Here is a 26,211-nt window from a genome sequence, read left to right as displayed (position 1 = left end):
TATTATTATTTCCCATATTATAGTGAATATGGCTTTGCGGAGAAAGTTGTAGAGGGCATGTTCCTAGAAATTGGCTGTGTGATCATCAAGATTGAGTCACAGACATTTCGTGCATCAGTACAGCTTTGGCAGCTACAAGGTTACAGTGTTAGTCCAACGTGGCAGCAGAGTGATTTACGTTTCACTCGCCTTACCCATCCCCAGAGAGGAGAGGTAACTGTTAGATCCTAATAATACTGAAATAAAATTAACAGTAAAACAGTAAGTATTTTATTCTGTCTGATTGTGACTTTGTATTGCAGGTTCTGACATTTAAACAAGTAACATGGCAGACGTTACGCATTGAAGCTGATGCATCTGAAATATGTGAAGATGCCCCAAGCACTCCTCTACGTTTGCTCACCAATGGAGGAAGATTGAATATTGCACTTAAAAGAAGGGTAAGCGAAAATACAAGATAGAATAATAGTTACGTAGTAGATGAGGTTGGACACCAGTCCATCAAGTCCAACCTATAACCCTGCAGTGTTAACGGGCAAAAACCCCTTTGTCCTATTTCAGGGTTAAAATTCCTTCCTGACTCCAATCTGGCAATCCGTATAAACCCTGGATCAACTTGTCCTTAAAATATAGAACCTGTAATCCGTGATATGTTTCTGTTCGAGAAAGATATTCAAGCATGTCTTTTTTGGAGTATGGGATGGAAATCCACGCAAACAAGGGGATACATACAAACATACAAACTCCTTGCAGATGGATTTTTGCCCTTGGCAGGATTCGAACCAAGGACTCCCACGCCTGAGCACTCTTTGAATTTGTTCAATGAATCAACCATCACCACTTCCTGGGGTAGTGAGTTCCATATCCTCGCTGTTCTTACTGTAAAGAATCCCCTTCTATGTTTCTGGTGAAACTTTCTCTCCTCCAGACGTAGAGGATGTCCCCTTGTCACTGTCATTGGCCTAAGAGTAAAAAGATCATTAGAAAGTTCTTTGTATTGTCCCTTCATGTATTTGTACAAAAATTGGGAACACCAAAGAATTTATATGTATTTATGAACATACTTGCTGAAAAAATATTGCCATTCCTACCAGGGGAACAGGGACGCTTTAAGAAAAAAACTGCTCTGGAATCATGGGTCAAGAACTGATTTTATTTATTTTATTTGAATTATTTCTTTATGTTCCTGAGATATTTAACATCACTTTAAATAAAACATGGAGCATCATGTAACTTTTTTTTTATTTTATTTTTTTTATTTTTTTATCCAGACTAAAGATTGTATGGTCTTGTCTTCCAAGCTGTCATTCTTCTTAGATGAACTGCTTTGGGTTCTCACAGACTCTCAGCTACGAGCGTTGCTCTCATACACAAAATCCCTAAGTGAAGCTGTCCAAAAATCGGTGAGGCAAAAAAAGCAGATTGGTGTGGGACAGGTAAGATATTTAATTTCTGTGAAAGAAGTGTAGGTCAGTCTACTCCTATACCTGTGACCCAATGTCAAAAAATATTTCTTTCTTTATTTTTCAGGTTCCATCTCCTACTACTTCGCCACCATGGTCAGTTTCCTCTAGCAATTCCAGCACTTCTAGCCTAGGACAGTACTTTGACAGATTTGATGTGAAGGAAACCTCGTATCACCTACTTATCTCAAGGCTAGAAATACATGTGTGTGATGAAAGTCAAGCAAGGGGCACAGGTAGGGCAAAATACCCAAACCTGAAAGTCAGCTCAGTTGACCAACTTGTTCACATTAATTGTTTCAATTATTTTGCATCCATATCATCCTATCTAACACTGCCTTTGTCCAAAGGATATGTCACTAAATGTTCTTCAATTAGGATTGCTGTTATGTGTAACATATATAACTACATTAATTGTAATACTGTATATACCAGTCATATATATATAATACCTGGTGTATGCATCTTGAACCTTTACAAATTGACCTGCAAACTCAGCAAATGATTCATATAGTAGTGGGGCGTGGGGTATCATATTGTCTGACACTGTACACATGTCCTTTCCGTATACTGTATATAGTGTATACATAGAGCAGTACATTTGGATGGCCATGCCCTTATAGTTTATACTGTGCACCACCGCTACCCAGACTATTACATGGATGTATACATAGAGACTATACAGAGTATTACATAGGATATATAATTAGGACTATAGCACTAGGCAATTATTTGAGAAATAACTTGGCATGTGAAAGTGGTGTCCCAAAATAATCATTCATTAATCACAATATAGTTAAAATGTTCAGTTAATAATGATTTTGATTTTGGTCATCATCATCATACCCAATGCACACTTTTCAGACCCCAGAGTATAATAATCAGAGACCCAGAGGAGGATACAAACATTAAAAAACAATGTTATCTATCTCTCCTGAGCTCTGGCACACTCCTGGCTGTCGCCCATCTTCAATGATGGAAGAGACATCACTTGAGCCAGGCTTGCGTCGCAACCTATAAGGCCGCAAGCCCGGCCCACGTGACGTCATCAAGTAGACCTGAAGCCAGGAGAGGTAAGTAACAGTGTTTTCTATGTTCCCTCACCTATGCTAGCCCTCCGATCATTATACTCAGGGGTCGGAAAAAGACAGTCTGGTATAATGATAGCAGTGTTTGTGGGGTTCTTTATACCAGAATGCTTAAAGACAGTTTGTCTTCATGCTGGAACTGAGTTCCGGTGCGTTCCGGCCCAATTTAAGCACTGGCTATTGTAAAACAATATACTATGTAGGGCCATTGTGGAACATATTATATTGTGTGGGGCCACTGTGGAGCATTATACTGTGGGGGGCCTCTGGGGAGCATATTATACTGTGTGGGGCCACTGTGGAGCATTATATTGTAGTGTTGGGGGCTCTGTTGCGCATTATCCTGTGGGGTGACATATTATACTGTGTGGGGACACTGTAGGGTGCTTATTATACTATTTGGGGATTCTGGGGAGCAGTATACTATGTGGGGCCATTATGGATCATTATACTGTGGGGGGCCTCAGGAGAGTACATTATACTGCACAGTATTGGAAGCGGCCATTTTCTCGTGGTCTGTGGGCATGCGCAGTCTGCTCTGCCGAAGGCCCGAGGCCTTAGAAGTACAAGCTACCGCCTCGAGAAGAGGCTGAAGATGACGCTGCTGAAGAAGAGGAGGCGGCACTGGAGAGAGTTTTCTTGCAACATTGGGGACGCCCCCAGTGCTGTCTGAGCACTGGGGACCACCCCCAGTGCTGCCAGAGAGCTCATTAGCATACCGACAAGAACCGACGACGAAAGGTAGGATATGAATAGCCTTTCTTAAGGCTATTCCGACGTGGTACTTAGAAAAAATCATATCTGAGTGATAGGATCCCGTTTAAGTTACGCCACTACATGTAACCATATTTAATTCACAATAGAACATGTATCAGAAGTTGAAGGTTAGGTGTTTTTTCCATTTTATTTGAATACAGTTACACAATAAGATGTAGGGCTGGGCGATTATCAAAATCGCAAATTAATCTGGGGAGGCTCTTTTAAACCGTACCCATTTTACGTTATGAGTATGTGTTATGCAAATTTCTCAAGGTTTGCCTGACTATTTTGTTTGACCCAAACACGGCTGAACTGAAACTGCTACCCACCTTTGGTAGGTGGCGCAGATTTTAAAAAATTTCAATATTTTGCACAAAACCACATTTATGCATTGAATGCCATTGCATGTTCATGGCATATTAAATCTCACCCAATGATTTCTGGAAGTTTTACAAGCCTATTCAGTAGGGTTGGGTGATTAATTCATGATTAATCAGGCATATAGTATGTGAGGTTGGATGAAGACACATGTCCATCAAGTCCAATTTATAACCCTACAGTGTTGATTCAGAGGCAGGCAAAAAAATGTTTGAGTCTTGTGCCAATTGCTCTATTATTTGGGAAAATGGGAAATGCTCTGCACTTGACAGCTAGTCAAAACACCTAAATTAGTTAATAAATATAATTGATCATAGCTTCTTTACATTGGTAATATGTTTTAATTGTCTTTATTTTATGTCAGATGGCTTACAAATCTAACTGAAACCCATTTTTTTGAGACCGCTTAACTTCTGAAGGGCATGTTAACCCCTTAACGACCAAGGACATAATAGTACATCCTGGCCGCCTAGGTCTTAATGCAAATGGATGTACTATTCCATCCCTGGCCAGCATGGGAACTCCAAAGTAGGGTTTTAACCCCTTAGAAGCCACAGCTAAATGTGGGGCATGTCTAGCTGGAGAAGCAGAGCAGACATGCTAAGCCTGTGCTCCCACTTTAAATTCATGTGTAAACCAGCTTTACCCTTTGCCTTTCCCCTGGCCCCTGTGGATACTATTGGGGTTCCTTGCTTGTTTTGTGAGAACTCTGGGCTGGCAACAATCCCTTCTGTAGCACCCAGTCTCAAGATATGAGGTGGCAGCATTCTTGGACCTGGTGCCCACATTGCTCCGGTGGATCAGCGCCATCGTCTCCCACCCTGTTAAGCTACTGCCTAAAGACCTATATACCCCGCCTGTGCTTCCCAGCCTGTGGCAGTGTACATCCTGAATGTGAGCTGGACTTCCTCGCTGGTCAAGCTCCCCGGTCTCACCATCTGTCCTCCTGGCACCTTTACTCTCGGCTCCTGCAACACAGCTTCTACACTAACCTCTGACACAGCGGTTATCCCCGCTCTGCTGTGAACTTATGCAGTACTACTCTACTACTGTTTTTGAAAAAACTACTACTCTACTACTCCAGATCCAGGAGCAGTCAGTTACACCTCTCCTGACCTCCCTGCTCGGAAGCATTGTAGTGAGTCCCTGACATCCAAGAGGCCTCTGTGCTTGATCCCTGATTCACTGCTGCCCGCGACTTTCATTAAGTACCTCCATCCCTTGGGTCTGCAGTCTGCCTCATCTGCTCACCAGCCTCCCCATATCTTCAACCAGATTCTATTGCCTCTGCCACATCTCCAGCACTTGAGTCATTCCATTACACCACCTGGAAGCGTGTGACGTCTCCTTTGCTGAGAGACCACAGGTGCCTGATTCCTCCTGGACAACTATTGAGACATACCTCTTAGATTCTCACCCTTCTTTTCCCAACGTCTACATGTGAACTGTCCCTGATTGCCATAACTCTACTCTCAAGTTTGAGTCCCAGGGAGGCAGTTGCTTCTCTGAACACAGACTGGCGTTCCTTATGTTGTTCTAAAACTGGCTACATTTTCACCCACCTAATGCGGGCTGGCACAAAGTAATTTTGCCCATCATGGTCAAGATCAGTCAAACTAAGAGACCAGATTTTTATGCTTTCCAAAACTATCTAAAAAATCACAGGCAGACATTGATAAATATTAGAAAGAAATAGCCTCTTCACCCTATACTTGTAGCAAACTGAACACTTTTTTCTTTGTTAGGGAGGCTGAATACATCCTCCTGCACGCTGTTCTTTAGATTTACAGAGCTGATCTGGGTCCTGTAGGACCCATCAGCTCTTGCAAGACACTGAGCCCAGTGTACAAACCAAAAGTTTGGACACACCTTCTCATTCAAAGAGTTTTCTGTATTTTCATGACTATGAAAATTGTAGATTCACACTGAAGGCATCAAATCTTTGAATTAACACATGTGGAATTATATACTTAACAAAAAAGTGTGAAACAACTGAAAATATGTCTTATATTCTAGGTTCTTCAAAGTAGCCACCTTTTGCTTTGATTACTGCTTTGCACACTCTTGGCATTCTCTTGATGAGCTTCAAGAGGTAGTCACCGGAAATGGTTTTCACTTCACAGGTGTGCCCTGTCAGGTTTAATAAGTGGGATTTCTTGTCTTATAAATGGAGTTGGGACCATCAGTTGTGTTGTACAGAAGTCAGGTGGATACACAGCTGATAGTCCTTCTGAATAGACTGTTAGAATTTGTATTATGTCAATAAAAAAGCAGCTAAGTAAAGAAAAATGAGTGGCCATCATTACTTTAAGAAAAGAAGGTCAGTCAGTCTGAAAAATTGGGAAAACGTGTACCCAAGTGCAGTTGCAAAAACCATCAAGCGCTACAAAGAAACTGGCTCACATGAGGATCGCCACAGGAAAGGAAGACCAAGAGTCACCTCTGCTGCAGAGGATAAGTTCATCCGAGTCACCAGCCTCAGAAATCACAGGTTAGGGCTCGTTCACATCTGCGCCCGGTGTCCGTTCTGCAGGTTTCTTTTTCCTGCACAAAACAGAGGCAGGAGACGGAAACCTGCAGGACTCTTTCAAACCCATTCATTTGAATGGGTGAGAAAGATGTCCAGCTGTGAGCGCCGGTGAGCGTTTTATGGTCTCCGCCGCGAAACAGTTTTTTTTAAATCTGACACAGAGTCGGACATGCAGTACTCTGTGTCCGATTTTTAAAAAAAAACAGTTTAGCGGCGGAGAGCATAAAACGCTCACCGCTGCTCACGACTGGACCCGCTCTGACAGGTTTCCGTCTTCTGCTTGCAGAAGATGGAAAACACAGAACGGAGACCCGAACACTAGTGTGAACCTAGTGTTAACAGCATTTCAGATTAGAGACCAGGTCAATGCCACACAGAGTTCTAGCAGCAGACACATCTCTACAACAACTGTTAAGAAGAGACTTTGTGCAGCAGGCCTTCATGGTAAAATAGCTGCTAGAAAACCACTGCTAAGGACAGGTAACAAACAGAAGAGACTTGTTTGGGCTAAAGAACACAAAGAATGGACAATAGACCAGTGGAAATCTGTGCTTTGGTCTGATGAGTCCAAATTTGAGATCTTTGGTTCCAACCACCGTGTCTTTGTGCGAAGCAGAAAAGGTGAACGGATGGACTCTACATGCCTGGTTCCCACCGTGACGCATGCAGGAGGAGGTGTGGGGGTGCTTTGCTGGTAACATTGTTAGGGATTTATTCAAAATTGAAGGCATACTGAACCAGCATGGCTACCACAGCATCTTGCAGCGGCATGCTATTCCATGCGGTTTGCGTTTAGTTGGACCATCATTTATTTTTCAACAGGACAATGACCCCAAACACACCTCCAGGCTGACCAAGAAGGAGAGTGATGGGGTGCTACGCCAGATGACCTGGCCTCAACAGTCACCAGACCTGAACCCACTCGAGATGGTTTGAGGTGAGCTGGACCGCAGAGTGAAGGCAAAAGGGCCAACAAGTGCTAAGCATCTCTGGAAACTCCTTCAAGATTGTTGTAAGACCAATTACGGTGACTACCTCTTGAAACTCATCAAGAGAATGCCAAGAGTGTGCAAAGCAGTAATCAAAGCAAAAATTGGCTACTTTGAAGAACCTATAATGTATGACATATTTTCAGTTGTTTCACACTTTTTTGTTAAGTATATAATTCCACATGTGTTAATTCATAGTTTTGATGCCTTCAGTGTGAATCTACAATTTTCATAGTCATGAAAATACAGAAAACTCTTTGAATGAGGTGTGTCCAAACTTTTGGTCTGTACTGTATAAGCTAAAACTAATTGGAACTTAAATACAGAAGAGGTGCACATTTTTTCATTGCAGTTTTTCTCCAATCCTGTTTTTGGCTCACAAATACTGATGCAAATGACCAACCACAATACTAACATTTGAATAAAAGAATGCTAAATTTTATAATCCTTTTTGTTTTCATTTAGTTACCGGAGGAGCAATACAAATGACTTTTCGCAGCATCAAGTTAGACTATTATCCTTCCCACAAGACAGGTATGAATAAGGATGTTTAAAATTGTGTTGTTTCAGGTCTCAAAGTAATTGCCAAGGTACATTTGGCATAGTGAAAGTTTGAAGCAACGACGGAAATAGTCAAGCACTGTTTAGGACTATTTCTGTTAGTGCCTTTGACTTTGCATGGAGTGGCAACCTGCAGCATACTTGACCACTGCTGCATGGCTGACAGATTTAGGGTAGTAGTAGTTATTGGTAGAAGTCTGTATGAGAAATGCTTCCGGCTGGATTACCCCTTCAATGACATGTGAAAATTTTCCTTCAAAGGGGTTGTCCGATTTCTTTTTTTATGATAACATATCGTAGGTCATCAGTCTGACAACTGGGACCCACACTGATCAGCTGTCAGAAGATGCCTTGGCACGCAAATGTGTGTTGTGACCCTTCACTGTTTACATTGCCTGATGGTTTGTTTTATAGTATTCATGTGATGTCATTACAAACTCCTCAATTTCATTTCTATAGCATGAGCCTGTATTTGTAATGCATGCGCTGTAAATAGTGAAGAAGTCATAGCACTAGCAAGAGAGCCATGGTCCCTTCAAACAGCTGATCAGAAGAGTCCCTAAGTATCGGACCCCTGTATTATCTTTAAAAAGGACCTTTCACCACTTTTGGGCACATGCAGTGTTATATACTGCCAGAAAGCCGACAGGAACTCCCCCCTCCCGCTCCTGATAATGCTCGTCTATGGACGAGCACTGTGAGCAGAGGGAGGGAGGCGTTCCTCCCCGCTCCACAGCACAGCGCGATAGGCGCGGCGAGGCAGAAGGACGTCTCTGGCTAATGGTCAGAAACGCCCTTCTGACCATAGAGCACTATGGTATCGGCACCGTAAGCTCTTTACACCGGGCACAGATTGGGAAAGCCGACAGTGCGCTGAAATCAGCGCACTGTCGGCTTTCTGGCAGTATATAACACTGCATGTGCCCAAAAGTGGTGAAAGGTCCTCTTTAACTGAAAACTTATCCTAAGGATAACCTCTTTAAAGTGTAACTTCAGTTTCACAGTGCAGGACTTTCCATTATTATCATTGGTTTAAATATTTGTATAACGGGATTCAGCAGTTAAAGCACTGCACGTTTCGCATAAAGTCTGTACTTAAAGGGATATACCCATTTGGGCTTTTATAACTATTTCCGCATGACATGCAGAAGACGGAAACCACAGAACGGACTGCCGAACGCTAGTGTGAACCTAGCGTAACACACATAAATGTCCTGTGCTGTAGAAGTACAGTACTTATTACACATAAGGAAATATTATTTGTGTCTATATGATTTAATTGAATAGGTCAAGGTGTCTTTATGACCTCAAGCTGGTCATTATACACCAGGATACTGATATAAACCAGATTGTAATAGCATTGTGAACTACTCTATTGAATCCTGCAGTGTCCAATAAAAACAACATTTCCATTTAATGAGGATTATGAGAGAATGAAGGGTGTAGTCTGGGAAGACAAGTATATTCCAGCCAGGCACCTAAGGGGTGTGTGGTGAGACCCACACCAGGGAGGTCAGCTGACTAATCAGGCCCTAATAACAGTCTGAGTGTGAAGACTAGCAGGGTGGCACCACACTGACAGAGCTGACCTGTCCAGACTGGACCTCCAAAGCAGGTACTGAGCCACCCATTGTTGTTGCCAAGGTGGGAGACTGGTAGCCAGTCTCCTGTATAGTCAGGGAAAAGTTTCCTTACGTTTAAGTTAGTTTCTCAGCCGAGAAGGGTTTTGTTTTGTTTGTCCTATGGCTTTGCAAAAGCAGTGTATGCGTTATATGTGAATAAAGCCTGAACTCGTGTGCAATCCAGTGTCTGTGTCCCTGTTTCCTGCACTGCTACAAGCATCTACCTGAGCGATTCCCCACAGGATATATTAGCCTATGGAAGATGGATGCCTCTGTGTAGGCATCTGTCATCAGTCTTCATTAAACAGAAACCTTGGTCATACTCCAGTTCTTCAATAAAATGGTGACATCCCAACCCTGATCTTTACCCTTGACTGAGGAGACACAAGGGGCCAGTAAAAGCCTGGACCAGGAGCAGGATGTTTCCCTGTTGCCACAGCATACTCCTGAACGTGAGCTTCAACATTTATTGTGCTGGGTGGGGTTGGGGAACTGTATAGGGGCCATATCCCAACCTATCCCAGCCTATATAAAAGGCTTCTGGCTTTTTGATCAAAAAAGTGCCAAAAAGTGTTTCTAATAATAACTACCTGACTGTATGGATATCTACTTCAACATTGAAAAGTAACACAATCACCCTGTAGGAGACTTTATAAATATTGTAAACAGCAATATATTTGTATATGGCATATGCCCTGCAATTGGAAAATGTCAGTGGTGTATATAAATTGGAGCCCCCTTGCTTCCTCGGGGTTAATGATCAAAGACAGCCATACTAACTGTCCCTGTCTAGTAATTCTGTCCCTATGTGTTTCTGTACAAGCACATAATCAGGGACCCTATTTAGAGACTCAGTAAGTATTATTACTGCATTCCATGCATTGTATTAAACAGTGTATATGACAGCCGTACAGGCCAGCGACATTTGCTGTATGCTAACATCCATCCCAATCCACAGCCTGCCACTTAACGTTGTAACTCCCACCAGGGGGTGCGTTCAGCCTACTGAATCAATTAGGTTCTGACAACAATGTTACTCGGTGCTGTCCAGATCCACCCCATGGCAGCCACAAGACACAACTGGGTACACAGTCCAGTCCAGACCAGACACTTCAAGAGCGGCTGTAAGACATGAGATTGGACACATGCAATGGAGACACTAAATAGCATTTTGATGATTCTGACATAATAAAACCAAGGGCACTGGAAGATCAAAGCATAAACAAAAGAAGCTGCAAAACCACACACTGCGATTGGGACACCTCTGTTATTTTAACAGACAAAAAAATTCCAGAGTGCACATACAGGAGAGAAATATATAATTTGTGACTTTATTAACTGTAGGACTCAAGGTGGTTTATTTAATGAAATATAGTTGCCCATATTTACTAAAAGTGAATTGCAGAGGAGATTCCTAAACACGTGGGGTCTATAATTAGGAAGCAGCTAGACACATGTGGACCTGATATAAAGGAAAACTGTGTGAATTTTCTTTCACAGGGATTGAACACATATTCACCAGGGACCTTAGGACAAAAGGATCCTTCAAAATGAGCCCTTCCAAGTGGATATCTAATTTGAAGACTACAGTCCCAAGTGACCTTAATGAGCGCTTGACTTTTTCCCGCTTCATATGAACCACTTTCTCCATTGTACATTGTACATGTATAAGTTCTCCAGTGCCTGGTGATTCCCACTGTGGTTTTTTCCCTTGAGGGTGATCAATATTGTGTATCATAATTGTGATTGGATCTATCTGGTTCTGTATTTGCTTGGCTTAGTGGTCTATGGTAGCGGCTGCTGTAGTCAAGCTGTTTTGATATATATACATCTCTGAGTGACATCTTTATCAATCCCTTAAAACATAACTAAACTTTCGAATAACTTGATTTTCTAGCATTTTTTTCTAGCATATTTGTGTCATTAATAAATTTTGTAATTTATTTGTACATTACTAACAAATTTTGAATCCTTTCTGTGAAATCCTGCATTTTTTCACTCTTTCCTTTTTTTCTGTTTTGAGAGCTGTTTTTGCCTCTCAGAGAATGTTACTTTGTATGGAGTTGTGCTTGGAGTACGGGCTGTGTAAAATGTAGAGAAAAACAGTGTGGGGGTCAATTCAAATAGCATTATCTCAGACATTATCAAATGTACAAAATTACTTTTGGTGTCCAATGAAAGAGAAGATTCTCCTTCATATGACAATACCACACTGTTGCTATTGATATTATGTCCAGAGATTTAACTGGTTTAAAACACAGTCGGAATTGGGATATATGAAAGTTTTTATAATATCCAAGATATAAATGTTTGAAGTGACCCTATTCAACCCTCATTTTCTGTACATTTTACACATTTCCGTGCTTCAAGCCCATACTCCATATACAGTATAATTCAGTGAGCGGTAGAAACAGTTGTCAAAAAAGAAGCAAGGAAGGCATGAAAAAAAGCAGGATTTCACAGAAAGAATCTAAGGATTATGAAAATAACCTTGTTTCCCTTAGTCCTAACAGCGGTACAATATGGGGTATTTCTGCCCCTATGTGCTGGTAGAACAGGCAGATTTTTAATTAGCCAATTAATTAATCATGGCTTGCCCTATAAGAGGGCACGAGAACATCCCCCCATGCGTGTATATACAAGAGTAACCTAATTATACATAGGTAACATAATATAATATAACAATGACAAAATTCTTCCAGGCGGGAAGTCTTGTGCCGCTGTTAGGACTAAGGGAAACAAGATTATCGTCATAATCCTTTATTCCCTGTCATACTACCAGTGGCGTTAGCAAGTAATCCCCTAGGGTGGGTCCTCACCACCAACTGCACTTAAACCGTGACCAAAAGCAGTAGCTTCTGGAGCCCAAGTGTCCAGGCGGTAGTGGGACACAAGGGTTGCCTCCGAGGACCAAAATGCAGCAGCAAATTTGACTTAGGGTGCATTCACACTGAGTAAACGCTAGCTTATTCTGAACGTAAAACACGTTCAGAATAAGCGGCGTCTAAAGCAGCTCCATTCATTTCTATGGGAGTGGGGATACGAGCGCTCCCCATAGAAATGAATGGGCTGCTTCTTTCACTCCGTGCAGTCCCATTGAAGTGAATGGGGAGTGCCGGCGTGTACGCTCCGGCATGAGCAGAGCTTGCCGTATACGTCGGCACTCCCCATTCACTTCAATGGGACTGCACGGAGTGAAAGAAGCAGCCCATTCATTTCTATGGGGAGCGCTCGTATCCCGGCTCCCATAGAAATGAATGGAGCTGCTTTAGACGCCGCTTATTCTGAACGTGTTTTACGTTCAGAATAAGCTAGCGTTTACTCAGTGTGAATTCACCCTTAGAGACAAGGCTTTTGTCTCTGCCCAGGAGGTGGTAACCAACCTCGTGGAATGCGCCCTTGAATAAGAGAACTTAATTGTCTCCCTGACCCAGCGTGAAATTGAGGCTTTGGAAGTCTTAAGCCCCCAAGAAGTTGATGAGGAGGTTTTCCTGACTTTCTGAAGGAACACGTACGCTGGAGGTAGATCCTCAGGCATCTCATGAGGTCCAGTGTATGGAACTTTTTTTCTTCAGCAGAGGAAGGAGATGGAAAAAAGCTGGTAAGGTGATCAGCTGGTTTATATTTATGGTGGAAGGAATTTTGGGTCTGAAGCCCGGAAGGAACCTAAGCGAAACGCGATCTGGAAAGAGGAGGTATATGGTTTCTCCGAAGACAGAGCTTGCAGCTCACTGACCCTTTTGGCTGATGCCCTAATCAGAAGAACTGCTGTTTTGTAGGTCAGGAACTTTAGTTCGACCTCTTCCAGCGGCTCAAAAGGCTTTGTGAGTAGTGCTGAAAGGACCGTATTAAGGTCCCACTGGTGGACAAGTGTGGTAACCACAGGTCTCAGCCTAGTTGCCCCTTAATAAAAGTGCTTACTAAAGGATCTTGAGACAAACGCCTCCCCAGATAGGCGGACAGAGCGGCTACATGTACCTTTAGGGTGGCAGCAGCGACCCCTCTGTCTAGTCCGTTCTGAAGAAAATCCAGGATCGCCCTCATTGGGGGATCGGAGGAGTCCACTAAATGTTCAAGATACCAGGCATTGAAGATTTTACCAATTCTTCTATAGTTGTTATTAGTAGGCCCAGCTCTGACGCTTGCGAGAGTCTTCAGAATGGCTTGAGACAGTCCTCTATTCCTTTATAGGGACTGGTCAACCTCCAGACTGTCAGGTTGAGTCTTCTCAGATCCTGGCATCTCAGCTCTCCTTGGGCTACAAGGTCTGGGAGGGGGGGAAGCCTCCAGTATATGCCTTGACTCATCCACATGAGCTAGGCAAACCAAGCCCTTTTTGGCCAGAACGGGATTATGGCAATTCCCGAGGCTTGGCCCTGTCTTATTTTATCAATACCCCATGGTATGATTGGAATTGGAGGGAAGATGTATATCAGCCTGAACCTCCATGGGATGGACAGGGCATCCACTGCCAAGGGATTGTCCTTCTGGTACAGAGAGCAGAAGGTCCCCACCTTGGCGTTGAGTCGGGTTGCCATAAGATCGACCTCCGGGAGACCCCATCTCTGGACGATCAGTTGAAATACGTCTGAACTGAGTGACCAGTCACCAGATACAGTGATACCCCGACTCAACTGATCCGCTACTATGTTCAGGGAGCCCTTGATGTGAACAGCGGATAACTGAGTCAGATTCTTCCCTGCCCAGGAGAATATAAGCTTCGCCTCTCTCAGCAGGGCTGGAGATTTGGTGCCATCTTGTTTGTTCATATAGAATACAGTGGTTATGTTGTCTGAACAAACCTTCACAGCTTTGCAAAGTGAAGAATAGCCAGATAGACTGCTCTGAGCTCTTTGATATTGGACGTTCCCAACTCCGGTCTCCTCCAACGACGTTGCACAGTCTTGTCTTCCAGATGGGCTCCCCATTCCAAATGGGATGCATCTATTGTCAACAGGGTCCACACTGTCGGGACCGAGGACCTTCCGTCTTTTAGGTGTATCACCATCTGAGGGAAAGACGGGTACTGGGAGAAAAGCAGATCTTCTTGTGCAATCCCTGTGGAGAGCCATTCCAGGTTCTTCAACACTTCAGTCTGAAGGGGACACAGATGTCATAAAGCCCAAGGGACCGCCCTGGCCGAGGATTACATCAGGCCGGGGACTCTCATGGCGGTGCGGATGGTAACTCACCGGGTCCGAAATAGGAAGTGGGCGGCAGCCTCTATTCTCAACCTCCTTGGGCTGGAAGGAAGATCTGCATCAACTCTGGATCCACAATAAAATCCAGGAACTTCTTCTGGGTAGCTGGCACGATCTCTGATTTCTCCCAATTGACTATCCAACCTAACTTCTGTAGGAGGTTGATAGCTATCTGGAGATGATGTTGGAGGATTGCAACAGACTGAGCTTTTATGAGCCCGTTGTTCAAGTAGGTAACGATGAATAGGCCTTGTAGTCTGAGGGCGGTGGCGACCGGAGTGACCACCTTGATGAATACGAATGGGGCTGAGGAAATGCCAAACGGCAATGCGGTGACTTGATAATGCTCTGTGTGTTGGGCCATATAAATGGCGATTCTGGGATACTTCCTGTGAGGACTAAAAATAGTGACATGGAGATACGCGTCTTTGAGATCTAGAGTGATCATTATTTCTCCCTGCTGTAGATAAAAATGTTACAGAGTCTACTGACTCCAACTGGCCGGTCGGAAGGTAGATGATCGAACTCTATAGAGTAACCGCGTTCTACCACCTGTAGAACCCAAAGGTCTTCTATGTGGGTTCTCCATGTCACTGAAAAAAAATGGAAAAGATGTCATCCAACATGAATAATGGCCACAGAAAGCAGTGCCCCATAACAATTCAGGCTTCTTTTTGGGGTCATCCCTGGATTACCACGACCCGCGCCTCTAGGACGGTATCTAGACCGCCGTTGTTGCTGGCGTCTAAGGCCAGATTTTGACCCTCGACCCCTAGGAGGGGAAGATCTCCTTCCTCTGGATGCTTGCGGCAGTGATTTCCCTTTGCCCTCAACTAGACCTTCCATGAAGTCATCCAGCCCTCAGCCAAATACCTTCCCAGGCTCAAAGGGAAGGGAGCAGAGCGCAAATTTTGAGGCGAGATCAGCTCTCCAAAGTTTTAACCGTAGAGGCCTCATGCAGCCGTAGACATGGCCATGGAACTGGAGGCGAGCCTTAGCTGTTGTCTGGACGAGATGTAGTCCACTGCTCTGTGGAGGTTACCATTCAAGTTGAGAAAGACGGGTCCGCAGATAATCGGACACAGCAGTTGAGACTACTGAGGCCTGAGCTGAACTGGCGGAACACACCTTCTACCACTAAGCATAAAGGGAACGCTGGAAGCTCCCACACAATTTCCATGCCTGTGACTATAACACAGACAGGCACATACAGGCCATCGCCATAGACATAAGTTCTCAGACTATGCACTAAGCATAAAGGGAACGCTGAAAGCTCCCACACAACTTCCATGCCTGTGAATGTAACACAGTCAGGCATATACAGGCTATCGCAATAGACATAACAGAGTGCCCATAGCAAAAGTATCAGTGCTTTTAGTTTGCACTAAACACAGAGGAAGCTGGAGCTAGGACTCAGCTTACCTTACTGAATGAGCTGTGCACAGCTGAAGCATCAGAACACCCTGCAGAGCAGGTAAGACAAAACCTAAATCTTTCTCTCAGGAGGAAAGAAAAGGGAAAGAGAAAAAAGGGAAAGAAGGGGTTAACAGACACCTTCTTCCAACCCCTACAGGAGGCCACAGGCCTCCTCACCACCTGTCTGGTCACACAGGACACAAAAAAAACACGCAGGGGGAGGTTATTGTGCCCTCTTATAGGGCAAGCCATGATTAATTAATTGGCTAATTAAAAATCCGCCTGTCCGGACGACAGGGAACCAAAATTTGTTAAAGTATATTACAGATTTTACATATGACACAAATACTGATAGAAAAATCAAAAGTTGTTTGAAAATTTAGTTATGCTTTAATACTTGATCTAGATCCCCTGTTGCTAAGATTTATGCCCCTCAGACCATTTATTATATATATCGCTAGTGTTGCTTATTATGATTGAACCTATTGGGTGTTAGAACGGTGTTGGTTTGTGGATTTGAGATGTCCCAGTCACATTGTGGGGTTTTGCAGCTTTTGTACCTTACCTTTGTTTATGTTTTCATCTGCCAGTGTGGATTAGAATGAAGTAATAATACCGACCGAGTCTTTGAATAGGTTCCCTGATAATATTTTTATATGGGAGCGAATAGAGACAGAATTACTAGGCAGGAAGACGGAGTAGGGCTCTCTTTCAACATTAAAGGGGCTCTATCATTGGGAAAAATCATCTAAACGCATGCTTGCATAGGCTTTAGAAATGCTATTTCACACCTACCTTTAGTATGTAGATTGCCTCAGTGGTTTCTGAATAAGTCCGTTTTTATTCATATGCTAATTAGACTGTTGCACGATACATCGTGCACTCCTCTCCTATTGTTTCCTATGGGAGGCTGCTGATGATGATGATGACTCAGCTTCCTGTTTGCCTCACACACATAGGAGATAATAGGAGAGAGGAGGCTGCTGGGAACTTCCTGTGCTGGCTGAAAGCTCATTAGCATATTAATAAAAACGGACTTATTCAGAAACCACTGAGGCAAGTTACATACTAAAGGTAGGTGTGAAGTAGGATTTCTAAAGCCTATGCAAGCATTTGTTTAGACAAAAATGACTTTTCCCAGTGATAGAGCCCCTTTAACCTTGTTGGGAAGAGGGGGCTCCAATATTTGTACAACACAAACACCCTTCCAATTGCAGAGTATATGCAATATAGCAATCTATAAACATTTAAATTGAGTTATTAAAAGCTAAGTTTTAGGATTATCTTCATAGTCTGATATTTTTGGTTGCATTATGGTTGTTAGCTTTGTGTTAGGGAATCCATTTTTCATAGCCAAACTCAGTGATAGCTGTAAAAACGCAGCACTAATCTGGTTCTTATAGAACTGATAGAGTAGTGTTCATGGAGGGAAAAAATCACTTTAAACATTAAAAGATTTGCGATGTATTTTGATATTTGCTTGTTGGTTATCATATTTTTGATCCACTTTAGTATAAAAAAGTTCTTTGTTTGAAAGTTATGTACTTGTATAAATTAGCCAAAATAGCTACAACTGCTTGTATTCTAGGTCAGAGCTGTGCCCATTGGAATCATCATTCTCCTGCAATGACCACTTGTGAACAGTGGACTCAAGATCTTGTAAAAGAAAGACAAGCCAAGGCAGACTTTGATATTAATATATTAGGAAAAAAGCCTTCACCGAAAAATGAACAGAGTATGTTTATTCTGCATTTAATTTATTCTCATTTACATTTCTCTTCTGTAAATAATTTAAATCTTTTTTCCATATGTATATAAACAGACAGTGCAAAAGAACCTTCTCTCTACTTTCGATCAGTACTTATTAGGATTGATGATATGGATATTCATCAGGTAAGAAAACAAAAAGATGGTAACGGTAAGAGTTTGTATCTCATTAAAACAATACTCTGATCATTGATTACATGTAGGTCTTCTCTCTTAGGCAGTGTTCACAACATTTTGAGAGCCATTATTTGGTGTGTACACCAGGAAAGGTCCCAGTGTATAGACCAAACATATTTAAAATGGCCTTTTGGCCTTCACTGAGTTAGTAGATATACAGTATGTATTCTTTGCTTTTTCAGTATGGAATGGCATAGGCTATCCTATTTCATACAAAGGCATCCGATAAAAAAAACCCTGCACAGTTTTTGTGCTGGAACCCCCCCCTCCCCTCGGCGTATACTCAAGTCAAGCAAAAAAAATATTATTTTTTTTTTTGGGAGGGGGGGGGGGTCTATGACCAGCCGCAATAGTAATGTGTAGAATCTCCCATAAAATAGTGAAAGAAAAAAGAAGCTTTAAAAAAATATAATAAAAAAATTAAGTAAAATTTCTAAATTACTCCTTTCCCTGGAATACATATAAAAGTAGAAAATTACTGTGACTCACATACACATTAGGTATCCCTGTGTCTGAAAGTGCCCGGTCTACTGAATATAGGATATCTGCAGTGCTCCTATTCTGTCGGGAAGGGGTTAATAGGAGCACTGCACATACCCTATATTCAGGCAGGCTGAATTCCAAGTGGGGGAAGAAAACCCAGTCCTCAAGCTCAGGGAAGAGGCAGACAGACAACCAATACACCGCCTCCCCTTTCCCAGCACCCAGCAACTACTGCACCCAAAAACTCCGACCATTTCAATTTTTGAAATTTTCCAGTAGCTGTTACATACATACATACATACTCGAGTCAATAAGTTTTTCCAGTTTTTTGTGGTAAAATTAGGGGCCTCGGCTTATATTCGGGTCGGCTTATACTTGAGTATATACGGTACATTAATTTGTTGCAGTGTGAGCTTTTGAGCGACGTATCCCACTGTATTCCCATAAATTGGAATATGTCTTTGACTTTCATCAAATATATGTAGAGAGATTCTCTTGAGGTATACTTGTGATGTATCCTTACTGTGTTGCTGGTAATCAGCTTGTGTTGTTGAATATTCTGTAATCCAGAAAAAAAATCAGTAGTCCATACAAAAGTGTTCCATTTATTTCATGTCCAGTATATATATATATATTTTTAAAGGTATCCTCAGCTGGACAGACCCCTGCAAGACCTCCTCTTTTGTCGTGCCATCGTATTTCGAGTGTTTCTTCTGCTGTCCATCTTCAATACATAGAATATTACTGTCTTCCAGGAGAGTGTCTTCCAGGTAAAACTGTAAAGGTTAAAACAATAAAAGTGTGTTTCTTGAATGGCTATTTAGTCCCTTAGATCTAGTATGAAGCCTTGCTTGCTCTCTGATCCAAGTCATTCTCTCTTTCTACAGTACCTTCTCCTGCTCTATATATACAACTTCATGGTTTGCTTCTATACGTAGCTACACAGTCCATTCTGTGGTTGAATTTCTTTATACTAGATTTGTCTCATCAACTACAACAATTAACAAATGTGAGTTCCATAATAAATGAAGGGGCGATAGAGAATAGAGATGTGCGCCTGGATGGATTCAACCTTAAGGTGAGTTTTGATTTGTTGTTTAGTCAACTATGACAAAATTTTTCTACTTTGATTAACTTTTTTTCTGTTTTCCTTCTTTTACAGCTTAGTTTCCCTGTGAAAGCTCCTACCTGCAGTCACCCTGATCGACCATCTTCTGTTTGTGCACATCTCTCCACAGTTACTCTCACTAACACACGTCAGGCTCCAGGCTCAAACCTTGATCTTTTGCAAAGCATCTTTCGATCCTTTGCAGCACATGAAGATTTTCATTGTCCTCCAGGACCACTGCACCCAGTATTTCTTTCCCATTTATATCCTTCGTCTGACTCTCCAGCAACATCTTTGTGGACTTTACATAGCCCACGCTTGTCACTTCATTTTGAGGGAGGGACTTTTAAACATGAGATACTATTACATCATATGCAATTTACAGCAATGGCCTGCCTTTTACTTCCTGAGCTAGAACTCCAAGTTATGATCAATGTAGACAATGTAATACGGCTACAATTAAATCATTATCACTACCTCACCTTATTACGTTTGCAGGAGCAACTGCAGGTTTTCCTAGAAGGTTTAAAGCTTACTACAGATTCAGATTTTTTAACACAGAAGTCCCCTTCCTACCATATGAAAATGTGTGTTGGCATTCAAATCCCAGGGCTCGCTATTTCTTTATTACTCCCTGCATCAATTTCTCCTGTATCTCCCATGCAACTGGAGGATTCTGAAAGGAGCAGTCTTGTAGAGTCTGAACTGATGGAAGGGGATATGACTTGTGAAAAAGAGACCAACAAAACACATATGACAAATGAAAGCAAAACTGTAGATTCATTTCTTGCCCCTGATGCAGGAGAAGAGCTTCAGGAGATATTGGATGTGCGGAAAGATGAATCTACTCTCCATCAACAGACCAGTAAAGAACAAAAAGATGTTTTGGCTAAAGGCACCCTACTACCGGGGAAGGTTCTAGCTAATGATGCTGTGCAGACAAAGGAACTGTCTGTAGACCTTTTATTGCAGAAGGAGTTTTCACGTGAAACATTGCTTAGCACACTTGGTCTTACCCGTGAGACTTTTAGCCTTGGGAAGGAACGAATGCAACGTTTTCTGAGTGATACAAAACATAAGTGTGTGATAATTCAGATATTCATTGGTGTTCATATTTTTGGTATTTCTCTTAATGGTGTTTGTTATTTTTACCTAGTCTCATCATATTGGCTTCACTTTCTGTTTTGCTAACAATTTCCTCTTCCTTTCTATTGTAATCCTTTATTTCATCTATGTTTATTGCCTTATTTTCATTATATATGTGTATGTATATCTTTTTCTTTGCAGAGATGTTGATGTTCCTCACATTCGGACAAGTTCACCCCTCTCTCGAACACAGTCTTTGGATACTGTATCTATAGATGGCCTGGATGTGTTGTCTATGGACAGCGAAACTACTGAGAATTTCATATTGAAATTGGATGCAGGCAAGTTGATAATTGAAGATTGTTTATTTTTTCAGCAGACTACTTGATTGACACAGAGAACCAGAAATCTTTCTGATTTGCATGCAAATTATAGAAGGAGCTGTGATTAGAAATGGAGTAATGCTATAGTTAATGCTCAGAGACTTAAAGGGGCTCTATCATTCGTATTTTTCGTGATTTGAGGTATTCATATGCCTGAATAGCCTTTAAAAAGGCTATTCAGGTGCTGCTACTCGATTGTCAAAAGACAACCGATATGTAAATTAGCCTCTCCGTGCACCCCCTGCATCATACCTTGATAACGCCCCCTCTCTACCTTGTGCACCAAGAAGTCCTCCTCCTCCTACGTTTGAGTGACCATCTTCAGTGTCTGTAATCTCTACCGTACGCATTGAAATCTCGGGCATGCGCAGTAACGCTCCCTTCTGAGCGCTACTGTACATGCCCGAGCACCATTTTCTTGTGGACAATGGAAGAAAGCGCACAAGAAAATGTAATAGTACACAGGAGCTGTGCCTGTGGCATGACTTCCAGGTCTCAGCGGGAACTGGGAAAAAACTCTTACTCCAACAGTTTATCAGATGCCATGATCAATAGCGATAACAGCAGCCACCATTTCAGCCTATTGGATTCACTGAGATGAGATTTTTGATTGGCAGCCAGGAGGCCATTCCATATTGACCATAGAGATTCTATGTGCAATGTACTGCCATACAGAAGTATACGCTGCTACCAGCTACTGATTTTGTGATAGTAGGAATCCCACTCAACTGTCACATGGCAAACACACTTGATCCATAGTACACACAACAGAAAAACAACTGTTACATAGTTTTTAAAAGAAAATAGAAAAAAAACTGAAAAACCTCATAAGTTATAGAGCTTTTAAAGGGATTCTACCACTAAAACTTTTTTTTTTTTTGTGCTTAAGACGTTGGAATAGCCTTTAGAATGGCTATTTGTCTCTCACCTTTAGACGTGGTCTCCGTCCCACCGTTCAGTAGAAATACAGGTTTTTACCGGTATGCAAATGAGTTCTCTCACAGCAGTGGGGGTGGGCCTCAGCAGTCAAACAGCGATGGGGGCGTCCCCACTGCTGCCAGAGACCTATCTCCAGCGACACCTCCATCTTCAGCTGCAACCACCTCTTCTGTCTTCCGTCTTGTCTCGGTCCAACCTCCGACGCCAAAAATGCCGGCGGACATTTTTGGGAGGCCACTCTTGCTCTAGTGGCAGCCATTTTTGGGAGGCCGCTCTTGCTATTGTAGTATTGTATGTAGATTATGCTCACCACTGTGACTCCCACTCAGAGCCCCGACGCGCGTTTCACACCCTTGGTCAGGGGGCTACTACTAGTTATGGTATGAGACTGAAGTCTGGTAGTGAGGGACATGTCAGTCATGTCATACAGGAAGTGATTTAATCCCTAGATGTCACTAATCTGCCTATTTACCTTGCTTTGTCTGATGCCCCTTGCTGCAGTCAAGCTAAAGTCAAGTACCTGTTACTGTCCAGGAGTTAAGATAAGATAATCCTTTAATAGTCCCACAATGGGGAAATTTCAGTGATACAGTTTCATAGATGGTACAGTAGTATATAACAAGAGAGAAAAACACATACAAGCTCATGGCAGATAGAGAAATCCTAGGAATCATAGCAACTAAAAAAGAAAGAAACACAGACACACTGCAGGATCACTTAGTTCTCTGTGTGAAGTGATGTAATACAGCCGAATGTGGTTGGAGGACATGAGGAGGGGGCACAGCATGTAGATATAACAGGCAAAAAAACTTTTTTTGCAGAGGTGGGGGACATATGCAGCTATCATGATAACATGTGGCAGTTCCTTTGGTAGGTAGTGAGATCTCCTGCTCACAGCTGATAGTTCGGTATCTTCTATCAGCACTATTGTCCATTAACCACACAAAAAAAATAAAAATGCCCCAAATGTCCTTCATCACAAGCCCTCCTCCTCCTTTCTTCTTACCACTGTGTTCTACTGCCCAGAGAAGTCTGAAGCCATCCAGGTAGACAGGGTGCTGCTCTCTTGCCAAGCTTCCATAAACGCATGGGGTAGATGGGTGATGGTAGGTTCCCAGGTTGTAACAGAGTCCCATGTGTCCACAGTAAAAGAAAGAAATACCAATCAGCTGTAGGCATCTTCCCACATCAGCAATAGACACCGAAAATCATCCAAGAAGTCTGCACTTTCCTGCAGGTCTCTCATCCAGCTTTCTCTGCCTCATGGTGTCCATGTGGTTCTTAGCACGTGGGGGGATGGTAACAGGCACATGTGCACAACAGGAAAAACTCCAGGTCTTGAGTCATTGTCCATGCTTTTAACAATAGAAACTCCACAGGGTCTTCCATTCGATTTATAGTTGCTAATTCATAGTGCTAGTTTGCTTAGTTAGAGGATTCTTGAAGATACAGACAAAGAGATTGAAAATGAAAGATAAAGGTTGCTCCCAGCTTGGAGCTCTGTATCGAGGCAGCCACTCAGTGCGGCGCCAGGAAGTAGAGGTCATAGTACCACCAGGTTTCCGTATTTGGTAAATGGCATTCAGTACCTGGCTTGGCCTCAATTTAGAGGATAATACCTTGTCAGGTGCCTGCTCAATATCAAGAAGGGGCACCACCTACTTTCTAAATAAAATAATTTAAAAAAAAAATAATGTATATTTACCTTTATCCCTTGGGAGGTAGACATTTTCTGATTATCTGGTGACGATCCGTTTTCCCATTTCCGGAAATGGATTGTCATTACTATTCTGCCCCCATACAGTTCATTATACTTACTATCCATGGCTTCTTCAAGTGAGACAGCTCCTCCCTTTGTAATGATGCAGCAGGGTGCCGCTGCCAGTAATTCACCTCTACTGTACATCCACGCATGCGCAGTAGAGGTGGATCATTGCTGGAAGACTGAATCAGTACAGGAAGAGGAGGAGCTGTCTTGCAGGAAGACGCGTGAAGGGTAAATATATACTATAGGCTGGGAGTTGGGCTGAGTAGGTAGGGAAGGGAGGGAAGGCTAGAGAAACAGGGGGGAGTGAGAAAGGAGGGTCAGCAGTACACCTGGTCCCACAAAAAAAAAGACGCTCTATGCATCCCTGTACATGGAAGTATTAAAAAGTTACAGTGTCAGAATATGGCGACTTTTAGAAAAAAATGTATTGCCACAGTTTTGGATTTTTTAAATAGGTTTTTAAAAGTGTCCGCCTGCGGCCTCTCCATGGGGAAACAGTTTTTTTTGGCCAGACACAAAGTCAGACATGCAGAACTTAATGTATGGCTGAAAAAAACTGTTTCCCGCAGAGAGGCTGAATGCAGACACTGGCGGTCAACTTTAGAGGGATCCTATCATTTAAACACTTTTTTTTGTAGTTGACACGTCGGAATAGCCTTAAGCCTCCTACCTTTTTTTTTTTTTTTTTTTTTTTTAATGCAAATTGTGAGCCCCACATAGAGCTCACAATGCACATTTTTTCCCTATCAGTATGTTTTTGGAATATAGAATGGAAATCCATGCAAACACGGGGAGAACATACAAACTCCATGCAGATGGGTTTTTTTGCCCTTGGCAGGATTTGAACACCAGGACTCCAGCACTGCAAGGCTGCAGTGCTAACCACTGAGCCACCGTGTGGCCTCTAGCCTCCTACCTTTATCAGTCGCCTCCGGCCCGCCGTTCGGTAGAAATACCAGTTTTCAGACAGCACTGGGGGCGTCCCCAATGCTCCCAGAGAACTCTCTCCAGCGACGCCTCCATCTTCAACAGCAACCGCATCTTCTTCTGGCTGGGGGTCACACTCCACTCATGCGCAGTACGCGCCTGTATTTCTCTGTAAAAAACGGTATTTCTACCGAACGGCGGCCGGAGGCAACTGATAAAGGTAGGAGACGAAAAGCCTTTCTTAAGGCTATTCCGACATGTCAACTAGGAAAAAAAGTGTTTAAATGATAGGATCCCTTTAAAAACCCATTCAGATGAATGGGTTTTAAAGCTGACCGCTGGGAAGCTGTCTCCGGTCCAGTTTCTTGAGGCTGAGGACGGAAACCCAGCAGAGAGGCCCAGGGCAGACACTGGACGCAAGTGTGAACGCCCCTTACACAATTTCTCCTGAACACAGGAATACCCCATATGTGGTTGTAAATTGTTGCATGGATACATGCTGGGGCTTGGAATGGAAAGAGTGCTATTTGGATTTTGGAAGGCAGATTTTGCTGGAATAATTTTCAGGTGCTATGTCCCATTTTCCGTGCGCCTAAAGTAAAAGTGCAATAGAAACCCCCCTAAAAGTGACCCCATTTTAGAAATTGCAACTCATAATTAATTTCTTAAGGAGTATTATCATTTTGAACCCAAGAGTACTTCCCAAAAATTAAGGTACAAAGTGAAATTGAAAGTAAATTGAACTTTTTAAAGAACTATGCCATTTCAGTGCCCAACATCTTGTGCCAACTTTTTATCATAATAGATTTGCACTCCTAAAACATGTAAGTGGGTTATCCCGTGTACAAAAAAGTTGTATATCTGGGAGTAATTTGCTGCTTCGACACACACCATTTCACTGCACATTATATTGCAGGTAGTCGATGCTAGCAGAGACAAACACTCCAAAAACTGATGAGCATTAATTCCTGGCACAACAGCCTTACGCGCACCAGGCAACATGTTCCTTGCTATTTTCTCCTTTTACCATCAGCTGCATATTAATTCCTGAAAAATAAATTATAGCAACACTTGATAAAAATCTTCATTGTACCCCTAGATAAATTACTTCAGGGGTGTAGTTTACAAAATAGGGTCATAAGTCAGGTGATTCCATTTAACTGGCATATCAAGAGCTCTGCAAATTTGGCATGTTGTCCAAAAACCAAATAGTGGACCTTCTTTTTTGTGCCTGGCTATGTTCCCAAATAGCAGTTTAAACCCACATATCAAGTTTATGAGGGCATAAACTTAATTTTGGGCACACAGCAGGGCACAGATTTGAAGAATCTCTATGTGGCTTTTGGAATGCAGATTTTGATGTTTGGTATCTGGATGCCATGTCATTTTTGCAGAGCCTCTAAAATACGAGTAATTGGAATCCCCTAAGTAGTGACCCCATTTTGAGAACTACACCCATCAAATAATTTATCATTGCTGGGTCCACAATTGCTATATGTGCAACATTTTTCTGCCCAGGAGTCAACTGGTTACAGATTTGCTACTTCCCTCTACTACAGTATAATG

General features: G+C 42.6%; 1 protein-coding gene across 3 annotated transcripts in view; it reads left to right on the top strand.

The window, feature by feature from the left end:
* BLTP3A (bridge-like lipid transfer protein family member 3A) overlaps window positions 1-26,211 on the top strand; it is a 105,743-nt gene that overhangs the window by 40,713 nt on the left and 38,819 nt on the right. For 2 of the 3 annotated variants that reach the window (XM_075264246.1, XM_075264244.1), the window contains 11 exons: window positions 24-213; window positions 303-440; window positions 1,272-1,436; window positions 1,531-1,699; window positions 7,673-7,741; window positions 17,596-17,742; window positions 17,830-17,900; window positions 19,078-19,204; window positions 19,322-19,512; window positions 19,597-20,621; window positions 20,830-20,969. In XM_075264246.1, coding sequence (XP_075120347.1) covers window positions 24-213; window positions 303-440; window positions 1,272-1,436; window positions 1,531-1,699; window positions 7,673-7,741; window positions 17,596-17,742; window positions 17,830-17,900; window positions 19,078-19,204; window positions 19,322-19,512; window positions 19,597-20,621; window positions 20,830-20,969 — 2,432 coding nt within the window. The remainder of the gene's footprint in view (window positions 1-23; window positions 214-302; window positions 441-1,271; window positions 1,437-1,530; window positions 1,700-7,672; window positions 7,742-17,595; window positions 17,743-17,829; window positions 17,901-19,077; window positions 19,205-19,321; window positions 19,513-19,596; window positions 20,622-20,829; window positions 20,970-26,211) is intronic. The other variant, XM_075264247.1, reaches the window with a different exon arrangement.

Source organism: Leptodactylus fuscus, chromosome 2, assembly GCF_031893055.1.
Source record: "Leptodactylus fuscus isolate aLepFus1 chromosome 2, aLepFus1.hap2, whole genome shotgun sequence".
Taxonomy (NCBI): domain Eukaryota; kingdom Metazoa; phylum Chordata; class Amphibia; order Anura; family Leptodactylidae; genus Leptodactylus; species Leptodactylus fuscus.
This window is presented reverse-complemented; position numbering and strand designations above follow the sequence as displayed.